Genomic DNA, 15,214 nt, shown 5'->3' on the forward strand with positions numbered 1-15,214 from the left:
AAAACCCACAAAATTCTTGCCATTTGCAATGATGTGGATGGAACTAGAAGGTATTACGCTGAGTGAAGTAAGTCAGAGAAAGACAATTATCATAAGATCTCTCTGATAGGAGGAATTTGAGAGGCAGGACGGGGGGTCATGGGGGGAAGGGAGGGAACAAAATGAAACAAGATGCGACGGGGGAGGGGGAGGGAGACAAACCGCAAGAGACTCTTAATTTCAGGAAACAAACTAGGGTTGCTGGAGGGGGTAGGGGATGGAGTGACTGGGTGATGGCCGTCAGGGAGGGTATGGGCTATGGTGAGTGCTGTGAATTGTGTAAGATTGATGACTCACAGACCTGTACCCATGAAGCAAGCAATACATTATATGTTAATAATTTTTTTTAAAAATAGTGTAGAAAGCTGAAGCTAACAGAGTTCCGTTTTGCTTCATACTTGGGCAGAGCCCACGGGATCTTCTGCAAACACATATAAAAAAGTACTGTGGATCCGGAAGTACAAATGAAGTCCTGCTTCTGTTTCTGACTAGAATTTGAAGCCTAATGCAAGCCTGTGCAACCTCGAGTGGACATTACAAGTCTCTTAGTAGGACTGCAGACAAAGGATTGCAACTGTGATCAAAGAAATTTATAAATTTTGAGTAAAGTATCAATCTAGGGGGTTTATTATTACTGAAATGGATGGATACCAAGATATCTACTGCTTTAACTGAAATGTTTCTGGGAGATCCACGGGTGTCTGTTACAATAGTATCTGATTCAGAGTCTCTATAAGGAGGAATAATTGCTCCCCTTATATTGTTGGCCTCAAATGCTAGAACCTTCTGAATGTGAGCATTTGCTGATGCTCTCTGAGAATTAGGGTGATGAGATAGAAAGCAGAGTTCTGACTCTACTGTTTTCCTCTCAATTGCATGGATTGAACAAAAACATTTAGGCCCACCAGGTCACTCTATTGCAATAAAGGTAACACTGTTCAGAAATTAAAAAGGATTTACTTGGAAAAGATTAGGGTAACGTTTCTTGTTCTAAAACACAAATCCTTATGAATATTAATATTTTTCATTTCCAAGTTTGCAGAACTTCCAGAACTTCAGACTTCTAGAGCTTTTTGTACCAAACATGTTATGAAATATAATTTTATAGGATTTAGCATCTTTTATACTTTTTAACTTTATGTTATTATAGCAAAGAACTCTCCATAACAGTCTATTATAGGAGAGATTTTTCAGTGTCATAGGACTGTTTAATTCATTCCATCTGACTGAAAACTGCATATGTGTAATTTTATACATGAACACAATATTCTGAAATCTAAGTTTTACTATAAATACTTCAGCTACTTCGCTTTTTTTTAAAGTAGGTTCCACATTACTACTCACAACCCTGAGAGATCACTACCTGAGCTGAGATCAAGAGTCCGAGGCTTAACCAACCGAGCCATCCAGGCGCCCCACTTTGCTCTTTTGTTATGGAACCTAACCTTTGAGTTTCAGATTATTACTTTTTTTTTCCTTTCTAAAATCAGTCAAATTTTGAAAGGGAAAACATTTTGGAGGTCTCTACCGAGTTAATTTTCTCTTTTAGAATTCTTTCTGTAAAATTGGCAGGGGTAGGGATAAGTCTTAGGAGTCTATGCTAAAACTATTAAAAAAATTTTTTTATAATGGCAGGTTTGATGATTGGTCTTAGTTGTAGGTTTTTCTGATCTCAAAAGCACTGCTAATAATGAGGAAGCACATTTTTATATAACTAGGCATGAATAAATAAAGAACCCAATAATATATTGTCATTTCTAAGCCTTTTTTTCTTTTCCTTTTCTTTTCTTTTCTTTTTTTTAAGAGCATGGGTGCTTGGGTGACAAGGGGGGAGAGAGAAAATCTCAAGCAGACTCCACACCCAGCATGGAGCCTGATGCGGGGCTTGAATTCATGACCCTGAGATGAAATCAAGATTTGTCACTTAACTGACTGAGCCACCCAGATGCCCCCTAAGACATTTTCTAAAAACTTAAAATAAGAATATGAAAGGGCAGAACGGTCAAAATATAGTTGTTTTTTAAGCGACATAACCTTCCAAAAGACAAATTACCCAAGTTTCCTAATATGAAAAAATCAACAATCATTTAAAATCCTATTAAAAATAAATTGCACATTTAGCATTCCTACTTTGAACTTCTGGGTTTTCTAGCTGTTTTATTAACCAACTCACTTCCCTCTAGCCCCTTATGTGGCCTGCCCCCTCACCCCCATCCACAACTACAAATCCATATGTTCTTCAGGTTACAGCTAAAGACAAAGAAAGATTAGATGCTGGAAGAAAAAGTAGAGAGATAAGAGATTAAGTTACTGTCCTTACAGAGAAGTTCAAAACAGATGGATCCTGGAGGTGCTTTAGAAAAGACAGCATTCTTCCCAAGTTAACAAGCTACATTTGAGGAAGCTCTAATACACATTTATACTTAGGACTTAAATATACTTTGCATATTAACTTTCAAAGACATAAATAAGAAACACTGAGGATTAGGAAAGTATTCCTATTTTTTGTAAATGAGTTTTATTTTTGTAGATGAGTATAGGTCATGGCATGACTTTGGTTTTAATTTTAGGTCTTTAAAACAATACTTTTAAATATTAAAATTAAAAATTAAATTTAAATAATTTTAAATTTTAAAAAACCTTAAAAATTAAAATTAAATATTAAAAATAATACATTTATGCAAGTGTCTTTGCATAAATAGTAAAAATCTGGGAATGTTAATGGGGAGTGTGCTGGGATAAATACCAACGAGTGCAAATTTTGCCAGAAAGTTTTGGAAATACAGAAATTCTCTAAGTGCTTTTAATCTTTCAAGACCTATTAATTTTATAAGTGAATTTGAGCAACTATTTCTATCAGAAATATTTTCTGCATGAATACAAATATTTTTTCCCCCATTTGTACCTGAAACTGACAACTTGATAACATGCTCAGTAAGACTCTGTGGAAATGTCACATCCTAGTGCTAACAAATCCTGAAATCAGAAAAATTCTATGTGAAATGGTCAGAATCTCATTCATTCATTCTATTTCACTTTATTGTTACACTTGAAACAAGTTCAGAAATTTGGGGGTTTCTGGCTACTTGAGTAAAACACACTGCAAACCAAAAGGGAACAAATGGAGGAGGAAGAAATGCCTGCCTCCCGAATTGCTCTGCCCTTATGACCAGGATCCCTTCTGTGTCGTGCACGAATCTGAACACGGTGCTACCGTCTGCTCCTGGAAGCTCCCTGGACACCGGAAAAGGTGGAATAACTTAATTTCAGATCTTATTTAACAGCAGGCAAGCAGCTTTAACACAGACTTGAGGTTTAGGGAAATCTGACATTACCTAGAATTCAGGCTTCAATCTTGTGAAAAGTTTCCCAGTAGCAGAAGAAATTAAAACAGAGATACCGGAATTAAAAACATCACGTGAGACAATTGACAATATTTCCAGTCCTAACCAAATTGCAACCCTTTCACTATAGCTTGAGGTATTTTTAAATATTTGTACAAGCTTATTAGCATTCACAGTTTCCAGAGTTGCTTTTTACTGAGATAGCATCAATGCTCACAATATTTGACTTTCCGAAGTAAGTTTTCATATACCAGAGTCTCTGCCCCCACACTCATGGAAATACCAGACAGCTAGCTATTCAGTGGCAGAAAATGGTTCTTGTAGTAATAAGGGTTCTAGCTCCTCATTATTGTGCTATTCCTAGTATGTAATTAAAAAAATAAGAAATTTGCAATTTATATAAAAGGAAAACTTGCTTAAACTTCTGAAAGCAAGTTCAGTCTGGTGGAGGTATGTAAGACATTAAATAACAGAGTCAGATTCTTTCTTAAAGATTCCAGATGAGCTTGACAGCAGAGAGTTCTGATTCTCCAACATTTTCTCCATCTTTTCTCCTCCAGTGGTTTTATCAATCTCTCTTTGCTTCTTACTATGGATCCAGGGGATAAAACAAAGGACAGCACCTCCAATAAGGGGAGGGATTCCAGAGAGGTAGAATGCCACATCGTAGGAGCCCAGCTTGTCACGAAGTAACCCTGGGAAGGGAAAAAACTGTCACTGAGAGAGAACAAGGGTGGCTCCTAGGAGTCTCAGATCAGTCATACATTTCTTAGGAAATGGGTCTGAAGTATAAACCTTTTCTGATACGAGAAACGAAAAGATCTTAGATCTTTAATCTTGCTACAGACTACAGGTCTTTGGGTTTGTGTACCAAGATATTACATGGAAAAAAATATTTGTAACCAAGCTTTGGCTTTTTCAAAACCGTTCCGAGGCCTTTGGGGTACTGCAGCCCAGGGTATAACGGTCCTTATTTCAGGGGAAGGTGGATAAACCACCAGCCTGAAACTTCTCTCATACACACATATCCCACAATGTCTGTATTGCAAACTTTCTTGGGCCTACTTGCTTATGAAATAACATAAAGCTATTTAAAATTAAGATCCAAGGGGTGCGGGGCGCCTGGGTGGCTCAGTGGGTTAAGCCTCTGCCTTCGGCTCAGGTCATGGTCTCAGGGTCCTGGGATCAAGCCCCACATCAGGCTCTCTGCTCAGCGGGGAGCCTGCTACCTCCTCTCTCTCTGCCTGCTTCTCTGCCTACTTGTGATCTCTGTCTGTCAAATAAATAAATAAAATCTTAAAAAAAAAATTCAAGGGGCGCCTCAGTGGCTCTGTCAGTTAAGCATCTGCCTTTGGCTCAGGTCATGATCCTATGGTCCCAAGATCAAGCCCCACGTCGGGATTCTGGCTCAGCGAGGAATCTCCTTCTCCCTCAGCCTCTGCTCCTCCCCGCTCCCCTGCTTATGCTCTCTCTCTCTCTCTCTCTTTCCCTCCCTCAAATAAATAAATAAAATCTTTAAAAAGATAAATAAAATTAGAATTCAAAATCATGAAAAATTATAGATCTGAGAGTTAAGATGAAAAAGTTAGATTGTTAAATATATTTCAGCACGTGGAAGTAAAACGTTTGGCAGTCTGATAGATCCTTGGGCCCTGCTTCTGAAAACTCTCATTAGAATACTCCTTATTTCTAATTTCTCTAACAAAATCCAGATTTTTTAAAAAATATTTTATTTCTTAAGTAATCTCTACATCCAACATGGGGCTCAAACTCCCAACCCTGAGATCAAGACTCACAGGCTCTACCAACTGAGCCAGCCATGTGCCCCACAAAACCCAGATTTTAAAAGTTATCTTAGGGCGCCTGGGTGGCTCAGTGGGTTAAGCCGCTGCCTTCAGCTCAGGTCATGATCTCAGGGTCCTGGGATCGAGTCCCGCATCGGGCTCTCTGCTCGGCAGGGAGTCTGCTTCCTACTCTCCCTCTCTCTGCCTGCCTCTCTGCCTACTTGTGATCTCTCTCTGTCAAATAAATAAATAAAATCTTTAAAAAAAAAAAAGTTATCTTAGTGTTTTTAAACTTTTGTCGCTTTTTTTTTTTAAAGATTTCTATTTATTTATTTGACAGAGAGAAATCACAAGTAGGCAGAGAGACAGGCAGAGAGAGAGGAAGGGAAGCAGGCTCCCCACTGAGCAGAGAGCCCGATGCGGGGCTCGATCCCAGGACCCTGAGATCATGACCCGAGCCGAAGGCAGAGGCTCAACCCACTGAGCCACCCAGGCGCCCCAAACTTTTGTCGCTTTTAAAATATCAGTTTTCCGAAATGTCCAGGGAACACAATGGAATGAGTATCTGACTTTTTGAAATAAACTGCAGAGAATTTGTCCAGCTAAGTACTGATACATTAAAAAAGTGTACATTTATTCTAGACAGAAACCTAAAATATACAGATACAACTTTAGATATTGTATTAGAAATTAGAAATGTTATTGTACAATAATATACAGATACAACAGATACAATATGCAGATACAATTTTCCTATTTTCTGAATCAGAATATTCTGTATATAACTATACCTTTCCTCCTCCTGAGCACTAATTATCATGTCTGACTATACTACTGTGACCCCTCAGAACCTCCTGGTGAGCCAAGAGCTTTCAGCGGCCAGCAGCCGCCTAATCGGCCTACTTTGGAAGTTTCTGGTTATCTCCCGTTACTGGTCTGTTCTCAGTTATTTCTAGTTGCAAACAGCATTCCCACCAAAGTGCTGCTTATAATCTGCTGTAGACTTGGAAATCCTAAAAATCCAAGCTTGTGAGTTGTAAAAATAGTGGAAGTCATGTATTACCTGGGGGATAGGGGAAGGGCTAGAGGGTCCTCCTGCAGGGAAACTGAGACCTTTAGTGATTGTTTGCTTACTCATGACTACGTTCCCAGTTGGCAAAGTTGCTAGATATGAGTGGTTCTGGATCGGAGAGTGAGCTTTCGCTGAGCCCCTCACAGGCCGGACACAGATGACAATACATACAATTCAACTTTATCCTAGTTTTATCGATTCATAACCTAATAATTCACATGGGCACCCAAGTAATATTGAACACAAGGCACCTTTATACTATTCAGAAGATTTCTAAAGGTAAAATTCATAGAACATAAAATTAACCATTTCTGTGGCATTTACCACATTCACAATGTTGTAAAACCACCATCTCTATCTAGTCCCAAAATATCTTCATCACACCAGAAGGAAATGCCATACCCATTAAGCAGTTAGTTAGTCCCTAATTCCCCTTCCTTCCCGCCCCTGGAAACCACCAATTTGCTCTCTGCCTCTATGGAGTTACCTCTTCTGCATATTTCATGTAAATAAAATCTGACAGTGTGTGACCTTTTGTATTTGGCTTCTTTCACTTCACATAATGGTCACAAGGTTCGTCCCCCTGGTGGCATGTACTGATTGGTACAATACTTCCTTTTTATGGCTGAATGCTATCCCATTATATAGCCGCACACATTCTGTTTATCCATCTACTGATGGACACTTCAGTTGTTTCCACTAAATGCTATTTTCCATTAATTATTTCTGGGGGGGATATGATATTACACAAAGCATACGTATTTAGCAATCTTTTAGAATCTTCATCTCTTTTTTAAAAGCAACTGTGTTTCCGTTTCCCCAAAACATATACTAAATGAAATATAGGCATTGTGCAAGCTTAAAGCCCAGAAGCTTACAATTGAACATTTTATAGAGTGTGTTATGTATCAATAAGGATAAGAGGGACTCCTCAGCAAACTTTTTCAACACGTCATCCAAGGCTGGTCTTATTAAAAATGTTATCAGTAAGGCACACACAAAAGCAAAAGACGGCAGCCAAAAAATCGTATTTTCCATATAGTAAATTACTGAAGAATCATCATATTTACCTGCAATAGGTGGGCCCACAGTCATGGGTAGAGACATGAATCCAAGTAGAAATCCAATTGCTTGAGAAACGTCCTGGGCACCAACTAACTCAAAGGCAATGGGGGCCATAATGGAAATGAAGCATCCATCGAAGAGACCCAAGATGAGACAGACAGCAATGAGGGCCCCAAAGACCCTACACAGGGGAATCATCATGGACATCAGACCAATGAAGAGAAAGGAAATTACCTAGGACAAGACAGCACAACGTCAACTCCGCTCTCAGGAAAAATGAATGTTACAATCACCAACCAACATGCTTAGGACTTTTGCCCAGCTATTGGTTAGTTGTCTCCCTGGCCCAATTCACCTTGATCTTATATATATAATCAACTCCCATAATAATCTCCCCTAAATTCCCCTAGCACTTTCTCAAAATGTCCATAAAGGAACAAGAGTAAAATAAGTATTTTTATTACTTATGTTCCCCTCCAGCCTCTAAGTTCTTTGAAGTCAGAATCTGTACAAAAGTCATATTTGGAGTAGATAATCTAAGGTTTAAGAATCTTACACCTGGTTGATGGGGCACCTGGGTGACTCAGTGGGTTAAAGTCTCTGCTTTCATCTCAAGTCATGATCCCAGTGGTCCTGGGATCGAGCCCTGCATTGGGGGCTCTGCTCCGCAGGGAGCCTGCTTCCCCCTCCCTCTCTGCCTGCCTCTCTGCCTACTTGTGATCTCTGTCTGTCAAATAAATAAATAAATAAATCTTAAAAAAAAAAAAAAAAAAGAATCTTACACCTGGTTGATACTCAATAAATATTTTTCTTTAAGAATCAGCTCAAATTCATTCACCAAACATCTGATTTTGAAGTTGTATATACCCTATTAGCATTAGTCCTCTACAAAAGGAAAATATGCCAGCAAGCTTTAGTACTTCACATCACACAGCTTCTAGCTTGGGGACTAGAATGATGTAAGGTTTAGACATTTAAATAATTTAGAATAATTTAGAATACATTGCCTGCCAATATTCCAGACATATTCCAAATATTCAGACCAAGTGAGATTAAAATAAGTATCTATGATTTGTTACATATTACATAAATATGTACTGAATTTCAATTATTCAAATTCCATTAAGTTTTGACTATCATAGGAAATATGTATAATATGCAAATGAAAATATAAACATATTCTACTAGAACATCCTAAGAGCTAAATTATGTAATCCAATTTTATTTGATAATGTAACTCAATGTGATTATTTAATGATATTTTCAAACACTGTCTTCTGGTGATACAGCACAGATATACCCTATTTAAGCACAGACTTAAGGCTGAGAAATATTCTGAGCCATGGAACACTTTCATTTAATGGTAGAGTAGTTAACTGAACCAAACACTTGATTTCGCCTGCCACTGGGTAACTTTTGTGCTCTGTGCTGTATACGGTGCCACGTGAGTAAGCCCTGGTTCCTTACCCTTGGGTTGTGGGGGGATGAACATGGAAAACGACTGCACATCGAGTGTTCTAGATATTCCACAGTTGCATATGCCAAGTATGATGGGTACACAAAAGGGAGCAGGCAATTCAGTAACTTTTTTAAGCAAAGAACTAAATGAAACTAGACAGTTCACCAGTCAGCAGAAGAAATGTCTCAAAAAGCATCAGCCTTTTTAGAAATATGCATAGGATAGCGAGATCATTTACTTCGTGTTTATTAAATGCCAGGCGCTGTGCCTGGGTGGCTCAGTGGGTTAAAGCCTCTGCCTTTGGCTCAGGACATGATCTCAGGGTCCTGGGACTGAGCCCCAAATCAGGCTTCCTGCTCAGTGGGGAGCCTACTTCCTCCTCTCTCTCTGCCTGCCTCTGTCAAATAAATAAATAAAATCTAAAAAAAAAAAAAAAAGTCAGGCATTGTTCCAAGCATGTTAGCTAGTGATCCCTAACAACTTCATGAAGTGGGTACTAAGGTGATGCCCATTTGACATGCAGAGTGATGCTGGGAGACTTTTAGTAACGTGTCTACATACGCCCACCCGGGAACCCCTGGTCTGCGCAGGCGGGAGCAGCGAGCAGACGGAACTCTTCCTGGGGGTACCTCCACGACCAGGGGGCTGGGAGGAAGGGAGAGACCATATAAAGCAGCCATCTGGGTCACCATCTTCTATTCTGCTTTTCTCACCTCCGGCCCACCAAGCTCGGTCACTCAGCTCAGGGCAGCCGCGCACAAGCTCCTCCGCGGCCTGACTGCCTGCGGGGCCCAGCGAGTGGACGGACGCAGGAGGCGGCGGACGCGGGAGGAGGCGCGGCAGTTGTACCGAGTTCTGCAGCGGATCCTAATGCAAGTGGTCCGCGGACCCCACGGTAAGAAACATGCTCGGCCGTTATTTGAAAATTCAGTCTGGCACTTCACTTTTTCTAAAGAACACCATCTCCCATTCTCCTGGGTAATTTTCCCCCTCTTTCTTTGTTAAGGACTTTATTTACTCAGGCACCTGGGTGGCTCCGTGGGTTAAAGCCTCTGCTTTCGGCTCAGGTCATGATCCCAGGGTCCTGGAATCGAGTCCCACATCTGGCTCTCTGCTCAGCGGGGAGCCTGCTTCCTCCTCTCTTTCTGCCCGCCTCTCTGCCTACTTGTGATCTCTATTTGTCAACTAAATAAATAAAATCTTTAAAAAAAAAAGATTTTATTTACTCATTTGTGAGAGAGAGCAAGCAAGAGTGGGGGAGGGGCAGAAGGAGAAGAAAAGGGAGAAGCAGGCTCCTCACTGAGCAGGGAGCCTGCCGGGTGCTCAGGACAGGAGCGGAAAGCAGAAACTTAACTGGAGGAGCGACCCAGGTGTTCCTTTTTATTTTCTACTTGAACACTTCCTCCAACCCAATTCAATGAAAACACATGCATAATTTCTTTGCATGGGTTATTAGTGGGCTTGCAGCCTGGTAGGTTGGAAAGAACTAAGGTTCAGAGGAACAAGACCCGGTTCCAGCTCTCTGTGGCCCTCAACAAGTAAAAAAAAAAAAAAGGCCTCCCAATATTTCCCATCTACAGAAAAAGATCTAAAAATAAAATGTAGAAAGTTTTGTAAGGGGCCTATTTAGCCCGAGGGATTCCATCTTGGGTTAAACAGTGATTTTGTTGTTTATTCAGTAAAACTTAAACTGGCTCTGCCCCCCTACCCCGGAACTTACTTAAAAGCAAGCTCCCAGGTAACAAAGCCCAAATAAAAGGGTGGGTCAGGTCAGGGCACATACTGTCTCCTTAGCTACCAAGGAGTATGGGCCCCGCCTTTTGGGCACCAATTCTGACCAAGGTGGTAGGCTAGTTCAAATATCTACTAGGGTGAACTGTAATTCAATTGGCCACCCGTGTGTGACCTAGCATGACTGTGCAGCTTTCTCTTTGTGTTACAATCTCATTGGCCACCTGTGTGTGGCCAGGCCCAACCACATGGCCCTTGCCCTTTAAAAAAGTTAGTCGGTAAGTCGGGGTGGGGGGGTGGGGGAGGTCGCCCTCTCTGTAAGAGGCGTGGCCCCGAACGTTCAGTTTGATTCTTGATACTTGGTGTGAAATAAAGCTTTGCTTGACCTTCACTTTGCATCAGTCTCGCTCCTTTAATCACGGACTCATTATTGGGGGAGCTTTCAGTTTGAAATTCACAAGTACATAAAGATTTCAGGAGTATTATCATTGATAACCTAACCATACTTTAATAGTCTTAATTATATATATATATTTTAACTCTGCCTACAAACATAAAAGGAGATAAACATGGAAAGTCATGACTTATCTATTATCACAAACTCCAGAGAATCTAGAATAAAATTTCTGGACACTATGGGGCCACATTTAATGAATTTAATTGGTCAAGCCACTGACTAAACATTCCCAACCATGCCACTGTAACTATACGAGGTTTGCTTTCTTCTTCTTCTTTTTTTTTTTAATAAAGATTTTATTTATTCATTTCAGAGAAAGAACACAAGCAGAGGGAGCAGCAAGCAGAGCAGGCAGAGAGAGAAGCAGTCTCCCGGCTAAGCCTGATGGGGGACTGGATCCCAGGACCCTGGGACCACAACCCGAGCCAAAAGCAGGCACTTAATCAATTGAGCCACCCAGGCATCCCTAGGTTTGCTTTCAAGAATATTTTTTTCTTTGAATATACTTCCTGTTCTTTTACTATTTTGTTCAGTAAAAATCTCTCCCAAGGTAAGAGAACCAGAGTGAATTACTGAAAGTCTAAGCACACCAAATCAATTGTGCTCAATATATGAATGTTTTTCCCAAATTTAAGACCCTTTACTTCTGGTGGTTATCCTGATTTTTCTATACATTTTTGGACCCTTCTAATTTTTGTTCTTTGGTTAGTTTTGTAAAAAATAATTTACTTAAGAGTTTCAAGTTTAGGGGTGCCTGGTGGCTCAGTGGGTTAAGCCACTGACCTTCGGCTCAGGTCATGATCTCAGGATCCAGGGATCAAGCCCCATATTGGGCTCTTTGCTCAGCGGGGAGCCTGCTTCCCTCTCTCTCTCTGCCTGCCTCTCTGCCTACTTGTGATCTTTCTCTGTCAAATAAATAAATAAAAATCTTAAAAAAAAAAAGTTTCAAATTTAGTAGGAGTGTCTAGGCGGCTCAGTCAGTTAAGCATCTGACTCTTGATTTTGGCTCAAGTTATGATCTCAGGGTCATGAGATCCAGTCCTGTGTTGGTCTGCACTGGGCTTGAAGTCTGTTTAAGGTTCTCTTTTTCCTTCTCCCTCTGCCCCTCCCCACCTCTTTAAAAAATAAAAACAAAAACACATTTCAAATTGATGTATATATTACTATATATTTGAACTTAACAATTTCTTTTTTTTTTTAAAGATTTTATTTATTTATCAGAGAGAGAGAGGGGGAGAGAGTGAGCACGGGCAGACAGAATGGCAGGTAGAGGCAGAGGGAGAAGCAGGCTCCCCGCCAAGCAAGGAGCCTGATGTGGGACTCGATCCCAGGACGCCAGGATCATGACCTGAGCTGAAGGCAGCTGCTTAACCAACTGAGCCACCCAGGCGTCCCTGAACTTAACAATTTCTTAATACTTTACCCGACTACGAGTTCTCAGTTCAAACTATATTAACTATATTCTCCCTTTTTCAATTACTTGACAATAACTATTGTTACTCAAAATTGTTAAGTTTTAATAAATAAAAATTGTTATTTAAAAGTAAAGTTTCTTGGTTTTTTGTTAAGAATTGAGTTCATTGGCATTTACACATTTATCCTTTACCATCTCTCAGAAAACAGCTCGTGAACTGTTCAAAGGGGAGTTTCTGTATTTTATCATTTCCCCAAATAAATACTGATCCATACATCAAATATTGATTTGTAAATACTGGGCTCCAGTTTGAAAGATAAATAGATTTAGTATTACTACAAACTTCTTTCCCCTCCTCCAGCACAGCAGCTCTGGTTAGATTTAAATGAGTTTTGGTTTTTTGTTTTTTTTTTAAGATTTCATTTATTTGACAGAGAGACACAGAGAGAGAGGGAACACAAGCAGGGGGAGTGGGAGAGGGAGAAGCAGGCTTTCCGAGGAGCAGGGAGCCAGGTGCGGGGCTTAATCCCAGGACTCCTGGTATGATGATGACCTAAGCCTAAGGCAGATGACTTAATGGAGTCTCCCAAGCGCCCCTAAATGAAGTATTCAGAGGTCCCTAATTCTCTGCTAGCCTCTGGCACTGACATTTAATAAGGCATTGACGGTTGAGATGTCTTTCTTGCTTTTGTTTTCTTAAAATCACCCAAGGAAATATCTTCTGTCACAGTATTATAGGTTCTATTACAGAACACCTTGCTTGAGTTTGTTTACATACTTAATAAAAAAATTGTGGTGGGTCTTTCTTTCCCTTTTTTTTTTCCCTATTATCTTTCCCTATTTCTATCACTAAAAGAACATTCTTGGAGAAATGTCAGTTTAAGTTTTGCTCAGGAATCTAAGTATAGTTCCAGAAGAAAAATGAGCTGCACCTGAATAAGCAGGAGGCATTTTCAGAGGCAGACACACAACTGGCCCCAGTTAGAGTCAAGTGTTGCTCCTACGAATTTATTCAATATAAAGTTTCCAGACGTTTCCAGCTAGGAGCCCCGAGCAGAAAGCCTTTAACTGTTAATATTCCATATGATGCAGTTCAGTCATCTCTTTGCTTGGCATTTAAAGTGGTTAAGCTGAAAACACGAAACCAGGACCCTGACGGAGTTTACATTCAGAACTCTGAAGCGGAGGTGTGAGACTGCAGAACCAGGAGGTGAGGAGTCTGTCTATAAGCAGAGGTCTCCGGGGCGCCTAGCCGGCTCACTTGGTGGCGTGTGCGACCCAGGGTTGTGAGTTCGAGCCCCACGTTGGATGTACAGATAACTTTAAAAAAATTATAAGCAAAGATCTCTAGTTCAGGATAACCAAGGTCTCCTTTCTTGAGACCTGTTCCAAATCAGGATCTGCTTCAGTATTTGATAGAATATTAAAACGTAATCAAAGGAAGGGTTTATTAATCATCCGCTCTGGGGAGATACTTTACATGGTTGTCACCGTGACTCCTTACCGCAGCCCTCAGCCGCTTCTGGAGACAGCTGGTGACAAGAACTGGGGTAAACTCGTGTCTCACTCCAGAGCCTGTGCTTTTCTGCTCTGCAGCCTCCCAGACCCAAGATGATCGTGACCAGAAATCCGACCACGTGGGAGGCTGTGAAGTGTGTTCCGTGCCCAGCTGCTAGGAGACGGGGAGGGGAGAGAAGTGTCACAGCCGGTGCGGCTGGGCCGTAACAGACAGAAGCCGGGAGCGGGTACGTCTGCCCCACCCATGACGAGAAGGTAAGGAAGGTGAGCAGTGGGAGCCTTCCAGATCTCACGGGCCAGGCCAAGAGGCCACCAGCCAGCGAGGGAAAGAAAGGGCGAAAAGCAAACCGGCAGAGCTGGAGTCGGTTGCGGCAAAGAACAGCCAAGAATCAAAAACCAAACTGAATGGTTGGGAGTTGGGCAGGGAAGCCGAGGAAAAGGAGAGACAGAGGAGGGGAGTGAGATAAAGGAGCGAGGCCAGGAGCCACAGCACACACTGAAGGCCTTCCTTCTCCTTCACAGGCCTCTCCCAAATGCAGTCCGCTCACCTGTGACTCAGCAGACACTACTGTGGAGAATGGATTACTGCTTCCACCTCAGGAATCTCTCCTCCACATACAACCGCAGTGACTTTAAAATGTAAAATCAGGGGGTGCCTGGGTGGCTCAGTCAGTTGAGCGTCTGCCTTCCCCTCAGATCATGATCCCAGGGTCCTGGGATCGAGTCCTATGTCGGGCTCCCTGCTTAGCCGGGAGCCTGCTTCTCCCTCTGTCCCTCTCCTGGCTCATGCTCTCTCTCTCAAATACAGAAAGAAAATCCTTAAAAAATAAAAAATAAAAAATAAAGTGTGAAATCTGGGGCACCTGACTCTTGATTTCAGCTCAGGTCATGATCTCAGGGTCGTGAAATCGAGCTCTGTGTCGGGCTCCATGCTCAGTGGGGTGTCTGCTTGAGATTCTTCCCCTCTCCTTCTCCCCCACTCAAATAAATACATCTTTTTAAAAAATGTGAAATCAAACCACGTCATTCTCCAGCAAAGACTCACTACACTTAAAGTAAAATCTCTTCATTTGGCTTTTAAGGTCCTATACAATGTGGCCCTTCCTAGTTTCCCAAACGCTTGCCATGTCACTCCCTGTCACTCCCCATCTTCTTGAGCTCTTCCTTTTTCCTGCCCCCAGTATTGCTCCAGGAACTCAGGGGCCATGCGTGTCTTGTGTGTATCAGCCTGCCCGGGGCTAGGCTGGATGGAGCACAGTAGACACAATCGTTGGAAAGAATGAAAGCGGAGAGTCCGTAATGCAGCAAGTGTCCATTAGAGGGTTCCCTTG

The 15,214-nt window shown here is 41.5% G+C and overlaps 1 protein-coding gene and 1 long non-coding RNA gene across 2 annotated transcripts in view; one reads left to right on the top strand and one right to left on the bottom strand.

Annotated features, from left to right (window-relative positions):
* Positions 1–1,840: 1,840 nt before the first annotated feature.
* The window catches only part of SLC16A10 (solute carrier family 16 member 10), a 124,022-nt gene continuing 110,648 nt past the window's right edge, over positions 1,841–15,214 (bottom strand). Inside the window, exons 5-6 of the mRNA XM_032338793.1 lie at positions 7,310–7,538; positions 1,841–4,078 (exon numbers count right to left, since the gene is read on the bottom strand). Of these exons, the coding sequence (XP_032194684.1) occupies positions 3,846–4,078; positions 7,310–7,538 (462 nt within the window). The 3' untranslated portion in view covers positions 1,841–3,845. The remainder of the gene's footprint in view (positions 4,079–7,309; positions 7,539–15,214) is intronic.
* On the top strand, positions 9,167–14,584 carry LOC116588104. Its single transcript, XR_004284784.1, has 3 exons — positions 9,167–9,658; positions 13,962–14,138; positions 14,406–14,584. It is a non-coding gene; the product is annotated as an uncharacterized LOC116588104 (long non-coding RNA).

Source organism: Mustela erminea, chromosome 4 (assembly GCF_009829155.1).
Source record: "Mustela erminea isolate mMusErm1 chromosome 4, mMusErm1.Pri, whole genome shotgun sequence".
In the NCBI taxonomy this organism is placed as follows: Eukaryota; Metazoa; Chordata; class Mammalia; order Carnivora; family Mustelidae; genus Mustela; species Mustela erminea.